Source organism: Zosterops lateralis (assembly GCF_965231275.1).
Source record: "Zosterops lateralis genome assembly, chromosome: Z".
Taxonomy (NCBI): Eukaryota; Metazoa; Chordata; class Aves; order Passeriformes; family Zosteropidae; genus Zosterops; species Zosterops lateralis.
The window spans coordinates 948,902-971,347 of NC_139800.1; the positions used below are offsets into that span (position 1 = coordinate 948,902).

General features: G+C 43.2%; 1 protein-coding gene across 1 annotated transcript; it reads right to left on the reverse strand.

Moving 5' to 3' along the window:
• Positions 1–6,256: 6,256 nt before the first annotated feature.
• SKA1 (spindle and kinetochore associated complex subunit 1) lies at positions 6,257–22,063 on the reverse strand (the record flags this gene model as incomplete). The annotated part of the gene is made up of 6 exons (XM_083884139.1): positions 6,257–6,756; positions 11,229–11,398; positions 16,270–16,407; positions 19,967–20,058; positions 21,027–21,151; positions 21,904–22,063. The coding sequence occupies 6 exons, from the start codon at positions 22,061–22,063 to the stop codon at positions 6,608–6,610; spliced, it is 834 nt and encodes a 277-aa protein (XP_083740265.1). The 3' UTR covers positions 6,257–6,607.
• Between the last annotated feature and the right edge of the window lie 383 nt (positions 22,064–22,446).

Genomic DNA, 22,446 nt, shown 5'->3' on the forward strand with positions numbered 1-22,446 from the left:
TCTGGATAATTCATCACATCTGCTTGTAACTGAGGAAAAAAGGATGCCCAGATAAAATCAATAAGACAGGGATTTAGCACATTTATGCTCCCACAGTGGGTACTGTAGCAACTCTCACCCTTCCTGACACCCCTGCATACCTGTGACACAGCTGAAAGCACTGCCTTCAGAAAACCAGACCACTAAAACAACTAGGGAAAAGACGGATTATTAAATCAAACATCTGAACGGCTCGAATAAATCTCAGACTTGCACAACAACTAAGTCATGCTTAGTTGCCGCAGAATGACCCCTCCAGATGGGCGATGCAGGTCTCTCCCTGCTCAGAGAAAATGATTTTCCTGCTTTAAAAGAACAAAGGTTGCACGTAGCAGCAGCAGCAGCCTCGGTGTGTTCCCAAAGGTTAACCCCACGTGCTGAGCCACGGCTGAATTATTCATGATTAGTGGGGCAGTTTCTGTGAAGGAATGAGCACACACAGGTAGATGCCAGCAAATCCTACAGGGCAGCACACAGCTCACATCCACGAGGCAGCTCGTCCAGCTCCTGCTCGGGCCACAGGGAAATTTAATTATTTAGGTTTCTCAGCTGCTGCATAAATATCAAACATAAGACATTAGCTCATAACTGAAACGCCGCTGCTCAGCACAGGGCAGGAGGAGCTGCATCAGCAGGGATGAGCGAGTTGGGGCTGGCCAGCACAAAAAAGGAGGTGGGAATAGGAGCTGAGCTTCTCTCAGCAATGAATTCCCCCTGAAATTTGGGGAAAAGGAAAATAAAAACGGGGTCGGGGGGTAAGAGCAAACCTTGGAATTGGATCAATCCATGAAACTTCTACTAAGCAAGAAACAGCCTTAAAATAATGCCAGGAGAGTCCAAGCAGCTTCAGTGCAGGAAGTGATGAAGAGGCCTGGACTCATTATCATGTATCAGTCTCACATCAATTAAATAAGACACACTACTCAACTGAAATAGAAACAAAAAATTGTGTTGCTATTCAGTACTATGATATTCCACTCATTTTTCTGCATTTGGTAAGTTCACAAAAAATTGAAGCAGTGGAAAAACCGATTTTCCTATTGCAATTCTCCATCCATGGAAAATGAGACTACAACCTGAAACATTGAAATACAAATACACTTAATTGATTGAGATCCCAGCTTTCCAAAATACTGAGTTTTATTCAGCTTTGAAAGCAACACGTGCAGGAATAAACTTGTTTCATGTTCCTGTCTGTAAATAAAATGTTAAAGTACCTCTGCCTGTACATAAACCCCAGTGTGTTTAAAGCTGTTTTGTTTAAACAAGTTTTCACGCATTTTAATTGCATCCCAATTCCCAAGAAATTCTGTATGACACAAAAGTTAGGTTAAAAAAAAAAAAGAAAAAGCAGCCACTTAATAAGGAAGCAGCATTGTTGTTGTACCCTACTGTGGAAAATGATTAGCCTAATTACGAGATATGAAGCTTTGCAACTGCTTAACTGTATATTACCCTGGTTGTGACACACATAGATCCCAAATTTCACAGGCAGAGGAAGGCAAGCAGACATTTGATGGCAATCACTGTGGTTTGTCTGGATTATTCAGTCCCACGAGGCACAGTATGCACCATCCTGGACAAAAGGTTTTATACTTTTTAATTTATATATATATATATTTTTTTTTTATTTTATTTTTTTATTTTTTTATTTTTTTTTTTTTCTTTTTTTCTTTTTTTAATGAAGAGAAAAATTTGATAAAACCCTGTATGGGGGAGAAACCTTTTCCAGCTCAGAGACTCCACTGTGATATTCCTCAGTATCAACTCCCTTCTTTAGCCAGTTCCCTCACGCAGTTCTTGCCAGCTCTGTTCAGTATCAGCTCCCTACAAGCAAAGATCCATGAATGACATGAAATGCTTCTTTTCTCTTCCTCCTCACGGGCACAGTGAAAGGGAACATGTGCTCTCACAGATGGAAATCACTGCCTCCTGAAACAACACGCAGCACTAAATACTCAGGGGGTACGAGCTGCTCCGAGCATTGATTTCTGCAGATAATTATTTCCATTAGTGCTTCTTCAAAGGAGGAGTTAAGCAGAACAAAAAGATTTTTTTTCTTTTATTATTTTTTTTTTTAGTCGACAAAACAACAAAGCAGCAGGAACAAAGAGCGTTTTTAAAACCAACTTGGTTTTTGTCTCAACTTTTTGGGGGCGTGCATTGGTCTCTGACAGGGAGAAAAGCCAAGTCCCCTGAGACCTGTGGTGCTTTTCTTGTCCAAGCAGCACAGTCCAGCAGCTCCTCAGCCCTGCTCCTGCTGCTTTCTCACTGCCACCTCTCCCCTCCTCAGTTGCACGGTTTGATTTCTGACCCATCGAGGCAGGCAGGATGCAGCAGACACTTCTTCCATCTCTGCCCCAGACATTTACCACATCAAGGGTCCCTGTTTGCCTGGACTGGCCCAGGAGGCACCTCTGCTCATAAAATACATAATTCATCAGCCACCCCTCCTGCTGCCTGTGGGACACAGAGCCACTGGGGTGAAATCACCGACCCGAGGAGGACAGATTAAGGCTGTGGGAAGATTACAGCTCCCTCCTCGTACATCAGGCAATTAAATTGGTGTTGCCTCCGTTCTATTCCCTGGTTTTCAGAAGCTGCTACCAACCAGCGGCTGGCAGAGTGTGAGTGAGCCCTGGGAGGCTGCACAGGGGCTGTTATTTTGGAGGGGTTTTAAATTAAACCATCTGGCAGGGCTGGTAACCCAGAGCTGTGGCTGCTGTCTGCTGGAGAGTGATTCAGGGAGCAGAAATGAGTGCACATCCTACAGAAAATAGACATTTTTTTGAGGCAGCTCCTGGAGGCGAAGGTTATATCCCCAAAATGCCTTGGACAAAGCAAAAAGCTCATCCAAGGCAGGAGGCAGGTGCTCACCGAGCCTCTGGGACACCAGGGAATTGCTGTTTTCCAGCTCACAGGACAGCGTGAGCTTTTGGAGGAAGAAAAGTGGAACGGCACAGTGGGTGACCACAATCCACGGGCAGAGCTCCTTGGGAGAAGGAAAACATAATGTTAGGACAGAGAATTAAAATAATGAGCACATTTGTGAGAATCTGCCCAAGGGAAAATAGTTTAGAAAATTAAAAACTCCATAGTAGCAGACCAAAAGCTGTTAACAAACATCTAATTAAGCAAAAACTGCAATCCCTACAACAAAACATGAAACGGAGGAAAAAACCCATAAATTCATGCAGCGACCAAGCTTACCCAGAACAAAACATGTACTAAGAAAATAAAAAAAAAAACCAACCTGTTTAGTGACATCTGAAGAGAAAAAAATGGACAGGACTTTACAGGAAAAAAAAAAAAGGGGGGGGGGATCTAAAAACTCAGCAGAATTACTTTGTTGACGAAGTTCAAAGATAATTTGAGGTATTTTGCACATTAAATTTCATGTTAATGCTGACAGGGTACAAGAAGGGGCATTTTAGATTAAATATTAGGATAACAGCAGATACAGGCTCATGAAAGAAAAAGAACACGGCTTTTCTTATCAAAGAGGGCTTTATTACTTGCAGAGTTTATATTTATCACAATAGATCTACTCTGAACTTTACTAGGCTAGTAAGTCGTTTGAAAGCAACCTTCTATAACAAAAGCTGTAATAAAGACTTTTGTAATAAAAACAGGACAAGTTTGACCTGAATTTTCATGACAAATGTGAATATTTTCACTTCAAACCCCTACTGTTTCAGGCCAGTCTGAGTATCTGAGGTAAAAATCTCTCTGCATGATGAAGTTGAAAAAGCACAGGAGCAAAAGAATTACCAATCAGTCCAGAAGTCTTTGGACCACCTCAGATCTTCCTGTTCAAGTGATGTAGAAAACTCCAAAAAGTACAATTAATGTAAGAAGAAAGATTAAGAAAAGGAAATCTGGAAATTGGTTTGAGACATTGAAAAACAAAAAAAGAATCAGATGCTTCGAGTAGCTATGGAATCTTAAACACAGCCTCCAACTCATAGTATTGGTTTAAAATACAATTGTTTTAAAGGACAGGGGTTGATGACTTGAGAGGCCACCTAGAACAGAGGCTAGACAGTGCTAAAGGAATAAAGTAGGTATTTATTAAAATGAATAAAGTAGGTATTTATTAAAAAGGCCTTCAAAGGATACACCTTGGGCAGTACAAGAGCCCAGCTGTGGCTCCACCCAAGATAGACAGTGGGTCACAAGTTTTCATACTTTCATAAGTTTTGGTCCATTTACATATTGGGGTTAATTGTCCAATTACAGCTTCAGGTGATGAAGTCCCATCCTCCCAGATTTCTCACTTCAATTCCGTGCTGTTTTTGGGCCTGAAGCTGCAACCATGTCTTCGGTTCTCAGGCTGGAAAAGTGTTGTTTTGTCTAACAAAACTGTGAAGAGAAGTTGCTAACTTTATATGAAGTTCAGAGTTACACACTAATGCAGTACAGAATTTGGCAAACATGAAAGCTAAAACTTAAGGCATCAACATCTGCCAAGGAAGTTGGGAAATATGATCCCCTTCCCTCCGAATTATTATAACTTTGAAATGATAGGGCTTTGAGGCAAAAAGGTGGGAGAAGGAGGAGATTTTGAAAACAGGTGTAGGTATTCTATTGGGGTTTGTCATTTTTCTCATGGTTGTGCTGTGTTTGTTTCAATGCATGTGGCAAGTCATGGACAAAACTGCCAAAGAGGTGTTTTTGGTGCAAACAGGAGGGGGAGATGTCAGAGTCATCCCTTGGATGACCTGGGACCTGAGGAAGGGAGTTTGAGCCCTGGACAGGAGAGTGTGGAGATGGTCCAGGGGGTTTGGAGACTGGCACAGAGCCCAGGAAGACACAGTCTTTGATTTTAGTCCATGGGAGAGGCTTCCAACACTGAGAGAGGAATTACAAACCACAAAGGTGTGAAAATAGTAGTTTAGCACAGCACAAAATGAAAAATTCAATAGTTTTGGGGTTCATAGAATAGAGGTAAGTGGGGAGAGAAAATGGAGAAATTAGAGTGGTGCCTTGAGTTTATCTCTTTCTTCCTCGTCCTCCATCTTCTGAGGTGGTGATGACACAAAGTAGTTTGAGAGGATTGGGTCAAAGTAGAAATGACCCTTTTAGTATAGGGACTAGGCATTGGTATGAAATTGTAAATAACAGACACATAGCTATCTGTATAAAAGCAAAGCAACGCCCCATCAGCAGGCAGTCACTTCATATCCTAGATACTGTCTGGACCTTGGCTGGGAGCGCAGAAAATTCTGAGATATCAAATAATAAACAACATGAGAAACCTGAAAAGAAGGCCTCGAAGACTCTGTTTTTTTTCTACAACGTGACTTGGGGCTTTTAGAGGGCCAAGGACTTTTAACAACCTGACTCTCGGGTGAGAAACCCAACCCGAGGTTTTACTAGAACACATTCAACAGGGCAAACAAACAGCAGAGACACCAAGCAGAACCACAGACCCAGTCCTGGTGTCAGAACCTTTCTGTGTCGGTGCAGTTCCGGACACAGCCAGCAGGGGCGCTGCTGGCTCCTGGCCGGGCAAGGGTGCAATGATTCCTCCAGGGCTGCAGGGGGCGCTGTGGCGCCGCTCGGCCCCGCCTCCCTCACGTGGTGATGGTGAATGGTGCAATGGCTGCAGCAGGAACCTTGGGGTTCAACAGGGGCTGCGACAGCAGAGATGGGCACACTCAGGGTGCTGAACAAAGTGCAGCAGAGGCTCCAGAGCTGTGGGGGTCCGGCCAGTCACTGGGTACCAGATCAGGTTTAAGCGCAGCAAAAAGCCAGAAGTGATGCTGGAGAACAGCGGGACTGGGCAGTGGTGGCTCGGCTCCTGCTGCTTATTCTCCCTTATTCTTATTCTCCCTCTCCCTCTTGAGGGGGCTGGGGTCCTGGGTTTCCCCTGAGGCCCCCAAGCAGATGGGAAAGGTCTTTCACAGTGAGGTTGGGTGTTGGAAAGGTCCCAGTTCAGTGGCTGCTCTTAAAGCAAAGGCTCACTTACTCACATAAGGAGCAGCAGTGCAGACAGAATCCTGCAGTAGCAGTGAATCCTCACCATGTCCAAAACCCCACCTGCCTCCCCTCTGACCACGAGAGTACACAAGGGCCAAGCCCAGATCCTGACCCCCAGGCTCGTGGTATCTCTGCATTTCCCAAGAGAAATCCCCCCCAACTAAGGGACGTAGAAAACTGCGCCCCTTTTCCTCCCCCTCCACCACAATCCCCTCCTCCCTTGCCACATCTTCTGTCTTTTTTTAAGCATCCATCGTTCCCATCTCTTAGGCAACAAACGGGAGAAAAATTCTCTGAGAGAAAAAAAGAAAAAATCCTAACCTCCAACACTCAGAAACACAAAAGCACCAAAGGAGCATGTTAACATGCTTTACTTTCATGCGCTGACCAGAAAATGTGATGAACCGCCTGTACCCAGCTGCCTTTCTGGTTTGTGTTCGTAGCTCTTCTCAACTTCACAAAACAAAACTCAAATACTTAAATGCCACCCCTAATTTAGGGTAGGTGCCTGAAAAGCACTCCTTGTCCCTGGAGACAAGGACACAGGTGTCAGGTCTCTCTGCTGGGCAGGAAGACACGGGGCTGGTCAGCAGATGACGTAGCGGATGAGCCCCGAGCCGCGAATCTCCCTCACTCTCTGGCAGTGCCTCAGGATGTTGAGGATGTTGTGGAAGCGCTTATCCAATTTCAGCTGAGTGAACTCCTTGATATCAGCCTCCACAATAAAAAACACCCCTGGAAAACAAACAATGATTTTGTTACAGAAACAGCTCAGCGTTTCACAAGTGACAGCGCAGCCTCTTCTTCGTAATTCTACAATTCATAATTCTACAGGCAGATGTAGGATGGCTTCACACTATATTGGGAACTTTGTTCTATGTAGGTGCATCTTTGGATTACAGGGACAAGGAACTCTGCTGACCCAGGATATTCTAGAATATGTGGTTTTATTGCAAGAGTTGTGGGTAGAAAGGGCCTTGCCTTCAGCCACCAGCCTGGGCTGAAGGGAAGCCCCAAAGGGAGAGGGAGAAAGAGCAAGAGGGTAGGAGCTATGAAGAGGGGAGCAAGAGAGAAAGGTGGCAGGGGTCAGAGAGCAGGGGGAAGAGAGCAGAGGTAAGAGCAGAGAAAAGAGAGTGAGGTCCTTGTTACAATACATTCTATCTCCTTTTGTGATATTCTAATTTACAGTGACCAACCAATACAAGACACAAAATCCTATAGAATCTACACACAGCCTATAAGAACTACTACATTACCATATTTTAAACTCTTAAAAACTACTCTTTAGACTTTTCTGTTTTGCTACATTGACCTTTGGATCTCTTAGCCAGCAGAAAGGTATTGTTCAATCAAAAGGGATTCTCCTTCAGCTGGCTAGGCTATTGTCTTTAGGTTATATAGTAACTAAGACTCGGTATCCTACAACTCAAAGTAAGCTTCCATTTTTATTTCGATTATAGGTTTCATATTTTCAGAATCTTTTGCTAAGCAATCATATTTATAAAGTTTTCCCTGACTCATCTTCCCCAACATCTCTACTTTTAAAATTTGTCATCAGAAAGAGAATTGCCACCCTTCCCATGAAGTTCAGCCGCTCTGCATCATCCACAGGCCCCGCTCCATGAGCTCTGACTCCCAGCAGGCATTCAGGTTCTGGAATTAGATCTTTGCCATAAGGACAGAGCCCTGCATGCATCAGAGCTATGCAGCCCATTGTTCTCTTGACTTCTGCCAGATTTGGAAAAGAATAATTTATCATTACTTAAGAAAATTACAGGAAAACACTATAACCACTTGCAACAGCATCGTCCCTGTGTCTCCAAGAAAGTGGCACAGGGAAGTCCTGCATCAGAGCTGAGGGCTCATCCCTCCTTGTGCTTGATTAATTACTTCCATAAGAAAACTGTCATTAAATCCTGGCTGCCCAGGGCAGTGGTGGAGTTACCATCCCTGGAAGTGTTCAAAAAACCATGTGAATGTGCCCCTTGATGACATGGTTCAGTGGTGAACATGGTCCTTGGCTGACAGTTGGAATTTGTGATCTTAGAGGCCTTTTCCAACCTAAATGATTCCTGAATTTTGTGTAGTATCATGCTTCCAAGTCTAATGGGAAGGAGGACACAAGGGTAGGGGTGTTCTGGCTTGGAAAAAGAAGATAGCATTCTCCCTCCTTGTTTTATTCTTAACACAGAGGCAGTGACATCTTAGAAAAGATGGAGCATCTCTTCCTCCTATTAAGTCCTTCCAGTTTCTCTGGGAAATAGCTAATCCAAACTGGAAAGCTGAAGATGCTGGTAAAGAATTAAGGTCCAAAAATTATGTTCATAAGTGTAATGTCCCCCAAAATCTTGCTTAGACAGAGCTGAGAGATAACAGATCATGTTTTCTCACAGCCTGGGCCTCTCATGAGAGTTGGTGACACACATGTCTCACAGGGAGTAGAATCTTCCAGAGACAATAACTGTCAAAATCTAGAGATATTTATTTCCCCAGAGAGGAACTCTGCTGGAATCTCAGAGCTTGTAATGCCACCAAATCCACATACAGATGAGAAGTAGGAAGTTTGTTTACTAGGAAAAGAAAGAAGAAGTGCACGACTGCTCGAAATAGATCTCCTGTAGGATAGAGACCGTTTACAACTTCCAGGAACACCAATACACCCCAACAGTAGTGTTGGGAAGCCAGGCATAACCTGCAGGCTGCCTTCACAGTCTGTTACCTCTGGGGGAGCATCAGAATGTCCTGAATTTTGATAAAACAAGATTCCTTGTTATATTGGCTCACAATCAGAGTGGCAACGTTCAGCACAGCAGGATCTTTTCTGTGAAGAAATCAGAGCTGGGTGAAGGGCGGTGGTTTGGTCCATGCACTAAACAAACAGCTAAACTCACTGAATCACCTGAGTGGCTGGAAGGGGCCCTGATAAACCAGGCAGCATCTTCTCTCATCTTGAAATCAGAGAAGAGGTCAGCTGGCAATCAGCCCAGGCTGAGAACCAGTGGGAATCCTAAGCAGAGAGACACTCACAGGAGAGACTTAAGCAAACAAATCAATGAATGAGGAACGTCATCCTGATAAATGCAATGGATAAAGACATTTAATCATTTTGTGCTGGCCAGATAAGAACCATCTGACAGCCTGCCAGGCCTTTTCTCTAGACTTTCTAAATGATTAGTCACAAAAAAAACCTAAACAAAACCATCTACCACACAAATACACACGCTCTATCAGATGCTGAATGTCCTAATTTCCTAACTGAACTTCCCAAGATAAACAAGAAATAAAGACCATTTCTCTGATACTTGAGGAAATTAAGCAGTTCAGTTTTTCAGACTTAACCCCCAGCTTTCAGACAGAAAATTCTCTGACCAGCTGTAGCTTTCTCAGGTTGCTAGAATGGCTTCTTCACTGCCAACAGGACTACTGTGGATCACAGTGCAGACTGAGCAGCACTCCAGGCCCAGGAGGGACCTTCTAGTGTTCATCCTCTCTTCTACAACTGTGAGCTCAAAGTCCTTACTACTGTCCTCAGGATACAAACAGTGATACCAAAACCATGTTGTAAATTTAATTAATGAAGCCAGTATTTTAAGAACCCCAGAGTAATATAAGCTGCTGTTCAGCTGAGGCAGAAACCAAACCAGCACAGCCCAAACCAGAAGTCAGTCACATGAAGTTATCCAGCTGCACATGCTTAGAATGCTTTTAATAAAGGGCTTTACAACAATGAACCTTGTATGACTACAGAGATCCCATCTGGAATCCTGTGTCCAGCCCTGTGACTCCAGCATGAGGAGGACGTGGAGCTGCTGCAGCCAGGCCAGAGGAGGCCACGGAGATGCTGCCAGGGCTGGAGCCCCTCTGCTCTGGAGCCAGCCTGGGACACCTGGGGCTCTTCACCTGCACAAGAGAAGGCTCCAGGCAGAGCTCACAGCCCCTGCCAGGGCCTCAAGGGGCTCCAGGAGAGCTGCACAGGCACTGGGGACAAGGCCTGCAGGGACAGGACACAGGCAGTGGCTTCCCAGGGCCAGAGGGCAGGGCCAGATGGGATGTGGGGCAGGAATTGGTGGCTGTGAGGGTGAGGAGGCCCTGGCACAGGGTGCCCAGAGCAGCTGTGGCTGCCCCTGGATCCCTGGCAGTGTCCAAGGCCAGGCTGGACAGGGCTTGGAGCAGCCTGGGACAGTGGAAGGTGTCCCTGCCCATGGCAGGGGGTGGAAGTGGCTAATCTTGAAAATTACATCCAACCCAAACCATTCTGTGATTCTGTGTTTATCTTACAGGTCTCGAAGTGCCAGCATGCCCATCAGATCAGAATTCCCTCCTTACAGAAAAGCTGCATTTACCATGCTCAAATCACTGATATCATCATACTATAATATCCAGTCTTGAAGAGCAATAGGGAGGGGGGAGGGAAGGGAAGGGAAGGGAAGGGTTGTAGTTTATCTCAGGGGACTCCTGAGCACCCAGTGAATGCTCAGGGCAGAAGTTCTAGCACTCTGTCCAGGGCAAAAACAGAAGGAGAGTGCCATGGTGTTGTCAGAGCTCTTTTTCTGTGAGACAGAAGAGAGTTTGCTCCACTCTTTATGCCTGAACTTGGAAACATGGGGGCATTCTAAGGACATCACCAAGCTTGACATGGGCAGCACAACCCTCCAGGAATAATCACATACTTGTTCTCAAGAGGAAAGGCATGCCAAAAAGGAGATTTTAATATCACAGATCCACTGTGCCATATATTTTTGGAAAAAATAGCCTGTAAGTGCAATTTGCTTTTCAATTGAAAGAAAGGTATTTTGGTTTTTCACTCCCTCTATGCTTTTAAGAGGGGAAAACTTCTTAAGTTTATCAGGCAGGCTTATCTTTTCCACAAAGCCACTGCAGCACAATTAATTAGCCAGATTTCCCATCTTCAGAACAAATTTTTAATAATTTGTGTCCCATCACATTTAAGATCTGAGAACACATTTCTATGATTTGGTTATCAAAACTTTCCAGAACTTAGATTCCAAACTGAATCTTTATGGACTCAAAGTTTCTGCCTTGACATCAAAGGGAAGTGTTTTCAATGAAAATATTCAAAAAGTGACACAATCACTATGGGAAACTCTTTGGAGAGAAATACTGAAAAAAGACCTGTACTTTTATACTTCTCCTGCAACACCCAAGTGTTACCAGTTTGGTACTAACAAAAGGCAAAAAAAAATTACCTTTTGTATCCTTGGTTTCTTCTTCCATGAACCTGTGGTAGAGATTTCTGGCTGGTACACTCATAGACTTCAAAGGCTGATACAAGATCTTGTACTTGTCCACCACGGCCTTGTTAATCTGTCGAACAACTGCATTAATCTGATCATAGGTTATACGGCCTTTCATATACCTGCAAATAAAAATAAGGATCAGTAACCAGAAAGTCACAAAGTTCCGTGTCTGTTCTTCTCTTTCACCAGCTTTAACTGAACAATTCCTAATTAGAGGCAGTTTCTCCTGCTTTGTGTTAATGAATACATGTAGAAATTAATTCTGTTAATTTCCTTGATTGTTTAACAATCTTGAAGGCAAAAAGGCCATGACAGAACCTAAACCAGAAAGATAAAATATTAGAAAGCTAAATTAAGAAGCAAAATGTATTCAGTGCTTAAGCTGTAAAAAGCATTTAAAAATGGAATAAAGGTTGCTTTTATAGAGCATCGCTTAATCTGCAAACACAGAAAAATAACTTTGCAGAAAACAGCATGAAATGAAATGTTTGCCCAGGAGTACAATTTGGTTCATATTATCACCACAAATAACCTGTGTTTGATGTTACAGCCATTTATTGTTCAGTTGAGCCAAATAATCCAGCAGCGGGTGCGGTGAGTAGAGCCAGAGCCATTTATTTTATATTTTATTTTAATTTTTATTTTATTTTTATTTATTTTTTCTTTTAATTTTTTTCTTGTTGTTGTTGTTGGATGTGACACTCAGTGCCATGGTTTAGTTGAGGTGTTAGGGCATATACCAAAAATATATGGCACAGTGGATCTGTGATATTAAAATCTCCTTTTTGGCATGCCTTTCCTCTTGAGAACAAGTATGTAATTATTCCTGGAGGGGTGTGCTGCACATGTCAAGCTTGGTGATGTCCTTAGAAGGCCCCCGTGTTTCCAAGTTCAGGCATAAAGAGTGGAGCAAACTCTCTTCTGCCTCACAGAAAAAGAAGAGCCATTCTGTGATTCAGTGATTATTTGGGGGTTTTTGAAGAAGTAATAGTTTTGTGTTGCGTTCTGTATTTGGCTGTGCAGCCTACTGAGCTGTGCAGATACGGTTCTGCACCACCAGCATCCGTTTCTGAACTCTCAGAGCATTTCATAATACTGGTACTAGAAGAATAAGGTCTGTTGATAACAGCCTAGAGGTACAGGAAGCACAGAAGATAAGGAACAAAGTGATGTGGAAATACTAGAACACTGGAATATTTGCAAGTAAGGCTATTCAGTATTTATAGATGTAAAGCCATGCCTTCAAGGAAAAGGAACTGTGCTGCACACTGAGAAACCATTATATAAAAATGAAATCTGAAACTCAAATGACAAGCAGTAAGCTAAACACAACACAACCCCCACACCCCAAAAATGGAAATAAGAGTCAGGCCAGCCTTGCAACCTGCATTGTCCTGTGGCCTTCACTCAGCTCCTGCAACAAACCAAACCTGGCTGCTTGTGTCTTGTTCAGAATTGGTTTGCAGACATGAGGAATCACACAAGTGTTACAATTCATTTTAAGAATGAATGCTTTAGGTCAGGAGAGCAGGTGGCTAAAAGCTGTGGGGACAGCAAGACTGAAAAGATCAATGGACAGCAAGTTCCTTCCTCATTTTAATCTGAGCAGACAGCCTCAAGCTTTGGAGAACATACAAAGAATTCAAAGCAGAAACAGATAATCAATTACAAGTTCAGTATTCCAAACCAGAATTCGGACAGACACTCTGCAATTGCCAACTCAAAGTTAAGTGCTGTAGGTTTCAACAGCAACCAATCCCTGCCAGGGAGACAGGCCGGCAGGAAGTGTGTAAAAACTGAATTCAAAGCAATCGCTCTGCCTCCAAATCGAGTTTAAAACTTATTAGCCACTAAGATACTTGCAACCAGCCTTCAACTTTATTGATACTTTGATTAATTCAGCACTGGACATGCAGCCATCTCGCAGTTATAAAAAAGGCTCTACTTTTCACAGTAATAAAAGCAGCACTACCACCCCTGAAATGCAGCCACAGCACAAACACAGCCTGTAGCCTCAGCAAGGCTTTGCCTGTGTGCATTAACTGTGTTTATTGCTCTCTCTGCCTCCCTGTGCCTCAGGGGAGCCTGCAGAGCGAAGAAGGCTAAGCCCAGAGGTATAAAATACCTTTATTTAAGTTCCTGTGCTCCCACTGTCAACACACAGATGGTGAACACACTGAATAAAGCCGAGGGAGCAGCTCATCCTGAAGCTGAAACAGAGAGGCAGGACTGGGTTGCCTAAACCTGAAAACCAAATGCTCTTTTGAGAGGCCCTCAGGCTTCCAAGATGCTTTAATCTGAAATTAAACTCTGTCAAAACCAAATGGAATTTTTATTCTGTGCATAACTAAGGTTCATAAAAACTCCAGCTGTCCCACAGCCCTCTCATGTTTCTACCCAACCGTGGCTGGCAAACCCAATAATGCTGACATTTATTTCAGTCCATACGTACACTCATATAAAAATACAAAGTTGAGAAGTTCCAAATTCAGGCATTTAATTTAGATTTAAAATCTGTTAAAATCTTTCAACTTTAAAATCTGTTTCCCTATTCCAAATGCAATAAAATACAAAATTCTTCTTTAAAAAAAAAAAAAATCTGGTCAGTTTCTTTTTTTAATCCACATTCTTTTTAAGCCCTTTTTCAAAGCATTTTTCTTTGGGTATGAGAACCAGAGCACAGTGCTGTGTTCCTCAGAGAAAAGAATAACATCAATATATCACAAATATACCACTCTAAAAGAGATAACACTTGTAATGGCCACCCCCTGCTCTCTCAAATATGGTTAGGCTGAAATAGCCATGTATTCTCACAAGCCACCATCTTCTGAGACTTGAGAGTTACAATAAATGCACAGAATCTAAAATACTTCCAGCAGTAAGATTTTTAGAAAGCAGAATTCCAGACACAGAATAAAGCAAGCATTTTCCTTTGCCTCAAAGTCAGAAGTTAACAAAGACAAGCACTTTGAAATGTCCTTATTTTCTTCCAAAGAGCACCTTCCTGCGACAGATTTGAAAGGGTAAGATAATTTGCAAGTTTTTTTTTATTGTGCCAAGTGTTCTGTTTGATCAGGTGCTCTACATCTGCCCCTAACACAGTGTGTACCTTTGCTAAATACCAGCTGCCCAGTCCTAGGACTGTGAAGTCACTGAAGCCTGTGTGTCCTTTTTAGTGATGGTATTAGGAATAGCTTTTTCTTCATGTTCAGCACAAGGCAAGTGAAAACAGCCTCAATTTTTCAGTGACCACCTGCCACCCCTAGTGCTTACCTGAAGAACTGGGCCCTGAACCAAATTCTCATTCTTCCAAGAGAATATGTTCAGTGTAAGAGAATTTGTATTACAAGTATTTGCTGCTTAGATTTGGTCAATCAGCATGTGAAATTGCAAGTATTCCCTCAATCTTGTACTACAACATTGCCAGGCAACAGAAATACTGGTAGATTAATAGATCTATGGAAATTCATGTAAATTTTCCTCCACAGAACAAACATGCTTCTCCCATCTGAATAAAATTAAATTATTTCTAGAGCTCTACCAGCACAGTCTAAGCTGCAACCTTTCCATAATGGGTGCCTTCCAACACAGCTGCAACATTTCCACAACGGGTGCCATCCAACTCAGCTTTTTCTGTGGATTTGTGAATCTGGAATGAAAAGGAAGCCTGGCCTCTGTCCCCATCCTCCACGCCCATGAACAGAAGTGGAAAACCTTCCACTTTCAAGAATTATCATGAACTCCTTTAGGCTGGAAAAGCCATCTGAGATCATTTGAGTCCAGCCTGTCTCCCAGCACAGCCAAGGCCACCACTAAACCATTGCCCCCAGGTGTCCTCCCACCTGTTTTGTGGTGTGGAAGATCACAGCCTGAACTGGAAGTTAAAACAGTATTTGGCTGCAATAGTCTGTATCTATCTCTCTTGCCACAGCAGAGATAAAGACCAAAAAAAAACTCCCATGCTCCAGCTTTATCCTCCCATAATTTTATCAGGAGAGAACCACCTCAGGGAGTAAATCCACAAAATACCTGAGGAGTTCTGCAGAATAAAAATACCAGGTGTATGCTCTTCTAAGAAGTAACCAGAAGTCCTTTATCATTAGCTCAGCATTCAGGATAAGGAAGAAAACAGGCATTACTCAACTGAAAATTTTGAAGGCTATAGAAAAAAAAAATATTGGAAAGCCTCAAGTAAAGTACAGACTCAAAACCATATTTCTTATTGAAACAGGAACAGGTATTGTCAGGGAACACAGAGAATCTAGAGTCTCAATAACAATTCAGCCTTAGGCATCAAGAGAGATTTCTTATTTTTGCAGAAACATTTACCCATGCCACCCAAATGCCATTTAAGAAGTTATTCCTATATGTCAGACTTCAGACAAGGATATCCATTAATCAGGTCCTGATGTTAGGGGAAAACACCCACAGCTTTCTATTCCAGAATATGGGAATTTCAGTGCACAGTGATTTTTTGCTTTTAAGTCTGACTGCTTTTCCTCTTTCAAAACAGATTGGTAAGTCAAGACCTGAAGTTTCCAGAAACCAATAGCTGGGTCAAATAAAACCAGCATTTATCATTATTTTTCCTTCTATATGTAAACAAGCCCTTCATCTTATGAGATGATGGCTCTTTTTTTTTTAATGTCAGTTCTCAAAACAAGATGAGGATTCACCTGTCAGCTAATAAATCTTTATTCATACAATTACAGCGACTTTTGAGGTAAGAGGTTTGGGTTTTAACAGATCAGTTTTCATCTTCTCAATACCAGCATAACAAAGAGTTCAATTAACTCCATTCAATTTTCATGTTTGCTAGCATTGCATTTAAAATATTTGGAGCTATTGTCATGTTTCACCCCATGAAATATTTCATGTCTGTCAGTCCCAGTTCTGCAGGAGGTGACTCTCACTCAAATATATGATTGATGTTAGGTGACTCTCACCCAAACTGATATGCCAGGGTGTGAGGGAAGCCATGCTTACTTACGTAGGAACACTTTGAAACTCCTCTGTTGTAATTAATGCTGCTTCCTTAATGACTTTTGTCTCTTTTGCAGGTTTCTTTGCATGCTTGGGTTCTACAGGCTTTGTTTGTCCTTCATCTTTCACAGCTGGCACCGTGACGCTGTAAAATGAAGGAATATTCAGTATATAAAGAGCATGTAAGTAGGAAGGAGAATTCCACTACACTATCAAGGCTGCTTAGTCACAGACCTAAGTCCCAGCCTATCTGTTAGGCTGGATGAGCACAATTAATAATGTTTCACAAAAGAAACATCAGTAAAGCAAGCCCACTCCTTTTCAAATCATATCCTTCAGCTGACTTCAGCACAGCTCTTGGTTTCTCTGCTACAGAGGCTGCCAGCAGGTGAGTTGGAAGCAATCCAAGTGCAGCACGGCACAGCTCAGAATTCAATGTACCATTACATTTCACACAACGCAAGGCCTGGCTTTTTATCAGATAAAACACAGCACAGAGCTGCAGCCTTAACAGGCAGATTTGAAATACTTCAGAGCTCTTTGAAACAGGTTCAAATCTTGGGAAGCCTGACTCATCCATTAAACATTTGAAGCAAAGAAATTCAACACCACCTAGCAGACTGGGTTTTTTCTTTAGAAAAAAAAAAAAATTTAGGCAAGATCCAAAAGGTCAAAGAATTTCCTGATTTATTCCTGATTATTAGAACATTATTTTTATAAATACACCCTTCCTCTAAACCCTCAGCTTGGAGCCTCAAACCCCAAGGGATTTGCCAGCCATGCACCCAGCTGCTCCTCAGCAGGACAGCAAAGGTGATACAGATGGCCAAATCCACTGTAATCAGAGCACAGGGACATTAGTGGGATGTGCAGCTGAATTACCTAAAGCAATACAGAGCTGACCTGGACATTTCAAAGGAAATGATCCTTTGCTCAGATCTGACTGTCCCACAAGAGATCCTTGTTGGATGTGGAGTCCCACAGCAGCGAACAGCACAGCAGTGCCCCATCTGTCGACCCCGGGGCCAGGATTTGAGGTGTCGCTTAATGTGACAAGTGACAGTGCCCCAGTGTCCCACCCCCGAGGAGCACAAGTGCCTGGAGAGGACAGCGAGTGCCACCTGCTGGGCTTGGTGACACGGCGACAGGAGCAGCTCTGCCCCGGGCCGTGACACAACACAGAGCCCTCCTGACACCCAGCACATCTGCGGCCAAACTCACTCAGATGTCATCATCTGAAGAACATCTGTTTGCAGCTGAACAACAACAACAAAGTGAAATCCTGGCACCCGGCAGCTAGCAGGGAATGTCAGCAAACAGGAGGGAAAGGGAAGGGGGGTGGATTTTGGGAGCTGGTGGAGGTAGGTTTGGAATGAAAGGATAAACACAAGAACCAAGGGAAGTAAGTTCACATCTTGAAACTTCGTTGCTCCCACGCTCCAGTCTCCTGCTGTCTATCACACTGCAACAAAGCTTTTCTGGATGATTCCTCAGCCCCAGGCACCACTCCTTTGTATTCCCACCCACTCCCTTGCCCCTGTACTGCTGCAGTGAGGTGGTACAGACAGAGTTCACCACTGACCTGAACCATGGAAAGGAAGAACTGATGCTTGTTTACAAAATCTGGCTCTGGCGGAATGAGAAAAACTGCTCTCAAGAAATACGTGGGATACAAAGAGCTTGAGAGATATTGAACTTGCTCTTTATTTCAGTGACATTCCTCTGGTAAACAAGAACAGAAAACCCAAGAATACAGGAGAGAAACAATAGCTAAAGCTATGAATCGTTCAGTTTCTCTGTGTGGGTGTTTTCATCTTCCCAGGGACTTCAAGGCCTGTCTCAACAGCATTCAAGTGCTCCTCTGCTTTCTGCATTATCTCACAAAAATCACTCAACAGCCCACCAGTATTCACAGCCCCAAAGATCTGGGGACACAGAGGAACAGAGAGGGAGGCAGCCAGGAGAGGAAAGTTTGGGGAAGAGCCCTGAAAACATATTTGCACTGATACATTGGTTTTTGAACAATTATGTCCCTTCTTACACTTCCTTGACCCTCCACTGCACAACACAGTAAACACAAAGAAGTGACAAAATGGGGACAAAAGGAGAAAGTATGTTTTGACAAATGGCATCATCATACAATGTATTATTACTCAAGAAAAACCAGCAACAAGCTGACACTGACAGAACAGCAGCTGTGAGCTGGCTGAGCCAAATCTGTAGAAAATGATCAGAAAAGCTTGGTTGGTTTTACACACTATGGCTCTCTCTAGAAAGGGAAAAACTGGCTAAAGTCATATCACAATTAACTTCCTGATCACAAGATTGCAAGGGAAACCAGCATCCCAAAGAATCTTTTGGAGTGTGGCACAATCACCAAACAAGCCTCATTTACATCTAAACAATTTCCAGGCGCTAACAGAAACTTAAGACAAAGGATTTCATACAATAAGGAAGTAAGTTATGACAGGAAGGGAGAACCCAAGTGGTAATTTCTGAAAAACTTCAATTCTTGCACACGCACAAAAAACAATATCTGAATTGAAAAGGAACAAGATACATCTAGAGACATTTTGAGAGGCTGTTTCCTAAACTAAGGGGTTCATGTCTAAAGAAATAAGAAAATAAATAAATAAGAGAAGAATAAGGAAAAAGCTTCTGCACAAGTCATCTCTTCATCACTTAATGGTTTCAATACCTATACAATACAAACACCAATGACCATATTGCTACAACCAACAAAAATTACAGTTCATTTTTCTCTTCTGGAACCCTCTTTCCACACATTTAACTTTTCACTTTGCTGGAATGTGTCTGTCATGTTTCAAGACTGAGGGTTCCCTGGCATTAGGAACCAGACCAAGTAAGGCTGGTAGATCCAGAGCACATTCTGGAAGCACTGAATTCAAGCTAATGCACTGTTTTCTGACAAGGCACAAGGTGGGGAAGAAACTCTGGGATCCTCAGTTAAAAGGACTCTGCAAGTGACCCCACCTGACGTACACTAACATCACTCCAGAAAAAAAAAGCAGCTCTAACAGGAAAGAGACAGATATGAGAAACTCAGAGCTAAAATCGCTTAAAAGCCTTCCAAGTAACAGCTGTTACTTCACATACTTGTCATTTTCACACACTTGAGCTACTTGACTCTGAAAAGCTTCTTACCACAGCCCTTTCCAAGGCAAGCGGATGTCACAGCTAGCTGAAATAAAGACAAGATTGCTGTAGGGAAGAGAACAAAAGGACCACAAACACAATCCAAAGTCCCACAGAAAGACGACTGAGTTAGAGGACTTTTGTGTCTTAATTGTATTTGGAAGAGAAGTGGTGAACTTCAGTTCTAGTGACCCAGCATTTGGGTCACTAACCCTTTATGACTGCAGTAGGCAGTGCAGTTATAAAACCAGTGTGTTTGTGACTCTAAAGGAAGGCATGCTCAGACTCAGAGAAGCATTTGCTTTCTACTACATCCCACCTATCCCTGGAAGCTCCAGCTGGAACACTTGGTGTTTTATAGACCTGACAGATTCATTGAAGTGCTAGTACAAGCCTGGACAAGAGCCAACTCCAGAATGAATACACACAACGACTTTGGCTCCTGAAATTTCACAGTTAATGTGGAGTGAAAGGAGCAGAGCTGAGCAGCCCTGCCACTGAGCACTGCCAGGAGCAGCCTGAATCCTCCAGGCTCAGGTACCACATACCAGCTCTGGGTTGGTTTAGGCAGGTAGGGTGGAACATGTTCGAGGAGGTGCTGTGCTTCCTTTTGATCTCTCTCAGCAGCCTTCTGGATGTCCTGAAATTAATATGAAACTATATCAGAGACCTGATCACACTAACATCAAGCAAGTTATATTGGGGTAATGCTAAATTCATTTTCAGCTTTATTAAGAGGTGTTCTTTATTCTCTCCCCATTGTCTCACTCCTTACCCCATAATTTCCCCAGGAAAACTAGTAAAGATACACAGGAAGGAGTGTCTGTCCTTGCCCTCAGAATGTCAGAGAAACTTGAGCAACCAAAAGGAACTTCAGCAATACACCCTAAGCAAGGTCTGGCCAGGGGAATGGTGGTAGTGAAGATCAGATACTATGGTAAACTCAACTCCATTCCCCAAACTACATTTCCAAAAAACACTTAACGAAGGCAGTGCAAACACACAACAGAATAACAGACAAATATTCTAATCGAATGCTTTGTGCAGCTATTGCAAAGATGTGTAAGTGTAACAGCTCTTTAGATCACTGTACCTATTATGATAAAGACATGTTTACAAGGCCAGTGACAAAGACATACTTTTAATGACATTAAGATAAAGTAAGATAGACTTAGATTAGATACTAAGAATAAATTTTTCTGTGCAAGGGTGGGGAGGCCCTGGCACAGGGTGCCCAGAGCAGCTGTGGCTGCTCCTGGATCCCTGGAAGTGTCCAAGGCCAGGCTGGACAGGGCTTGGATCAATCTGGGACAGTGGAAGGTGTCCCTGCTCGTGGCAGGGGGTGGCTGGATGGGCTTTAAGGCCCCTTCCAACTCAAACCATTCTACAACTCTATGTATAAGCCTGGAAAAATATAACTTTTAATGTTCATTGTTCTGGAGAATTGCTTAACAAACCATCAGCAAGCCTATTCCAAGCCCCAGTTTCTCTTATAAGTACATGCATCCAAATGTCACTAAGGATCTAGGAGAAAAACCCGAGACATACGTATCAAAGATTTCTTTGAATCTTTCAGTATTTTATGAACAGGAAAATAAAAAAGATTACTTTTAGCAAATCTCTCAGTTTTTCTTGCTGTTTAACTTCGGTTTCCATTTTATTCAGGAGCTCATGTACAAGGATCACCTCATTCTGTATTTTACAGAGCACAGACTTGTGGCTTTCATCCTCACCTGTAAAAGACAGAACATTAAACTACAAAATCTCCAAGAAAAAACCAAAATCTGATATTCCTCCCCTTCACAATCAGTGGTTATCCAACTCCCTCCTCCCCAGGCACCATATCCATCCAGGAGAAGCAGCAAGCCAAACAGTCAGCCTTGTACTCTGCCCAGCCAACAGAGTTCATGGAATCATTTAGTTTGGAAAAGCCCTCTGGGACCAAGTCCAGCTATTCCCCCAGAGCACTGTCAGGGCCTCCACTAACCTGTGTCCCACATGTAGCAACCATATGACTTTTAAATCTCCCCAGGGATCAGGATCCCACCACCTCCCTGGGCAGCCCCTGCCAATTCCTGACCACCCTTTCCATGTGGAAATTCCTCCTCATGTCCACCCTGAGGCTCCCCTGGCCCAGCCTGAGGCTGTTCCCTCTCCTCCTGTCCCTGTTCCCTGGGAGCACAGCCCAACCCCCCGGCTGTCCCCTCCTGTCAGGGACTTGTGCAGAGCCACAAGGTCCCCCCTGAGCCTCCTTTTCTCCAGGCTCAGCCCCTTCCCAGCTCCCTCAGCCTCTCCTGGGGCTCCAGACCCTTCCCCAGCTCCCTCAGCCCCTCCTGGGGCTCCAGACCCTTCCCCAGCTCCCTCAGCCTCTCCTGGGGCTCCAGACCCTTCCCCAGCTCAGTTTTCTGCCCTGGACATGCTCCAGCCCCTCCGTGTCATTCTTAGAGTGAATTGCAAACCAAACCCCACTGTTGGTCTTGTTTACCTATGTCTCTCACTAGGATACACTTTTTAATATCTGAAATCTTCTCATTGATGTGGAAGCATAAATCTTCCAGGCTTGAGGATGCTGTGTCCTTCATCATCACACTGAAGGAGGACAAAAATGAAGGCAGGAATTTAACAAAGACCCAAGCTGCAAACATTGCCTACAAAAGCAGAATTTTTAGAAGGACCCTGATCTTTCAAAGAAGCAAAGGGAACATTAATGAAACAGTAAATTGAAGGCAGGAAAGGAAACATGAAGTGACTGGCACTAGACAAGCCAATAAGTTTCCCAGAACTCTGGAGATAAATGCAGTGTGATATCAGTGCAGAAATTCCTCATGAGACTGGGAGCATCATTGTTATATTGAAGTATCCACTAAACAAGGAGATGGAATTTACTGCAAAAACCAAGAAATACATGGCTTATATGAGGCAGTTTTAGAAAGCTGTCTCAGGGAGACTACATCAGATGACAGATGTTTAAAGAGGTGTGTTTTTTAAAAAAACCTAATTATGCAAAAAAAAAGTGTTAAGAGTTTTT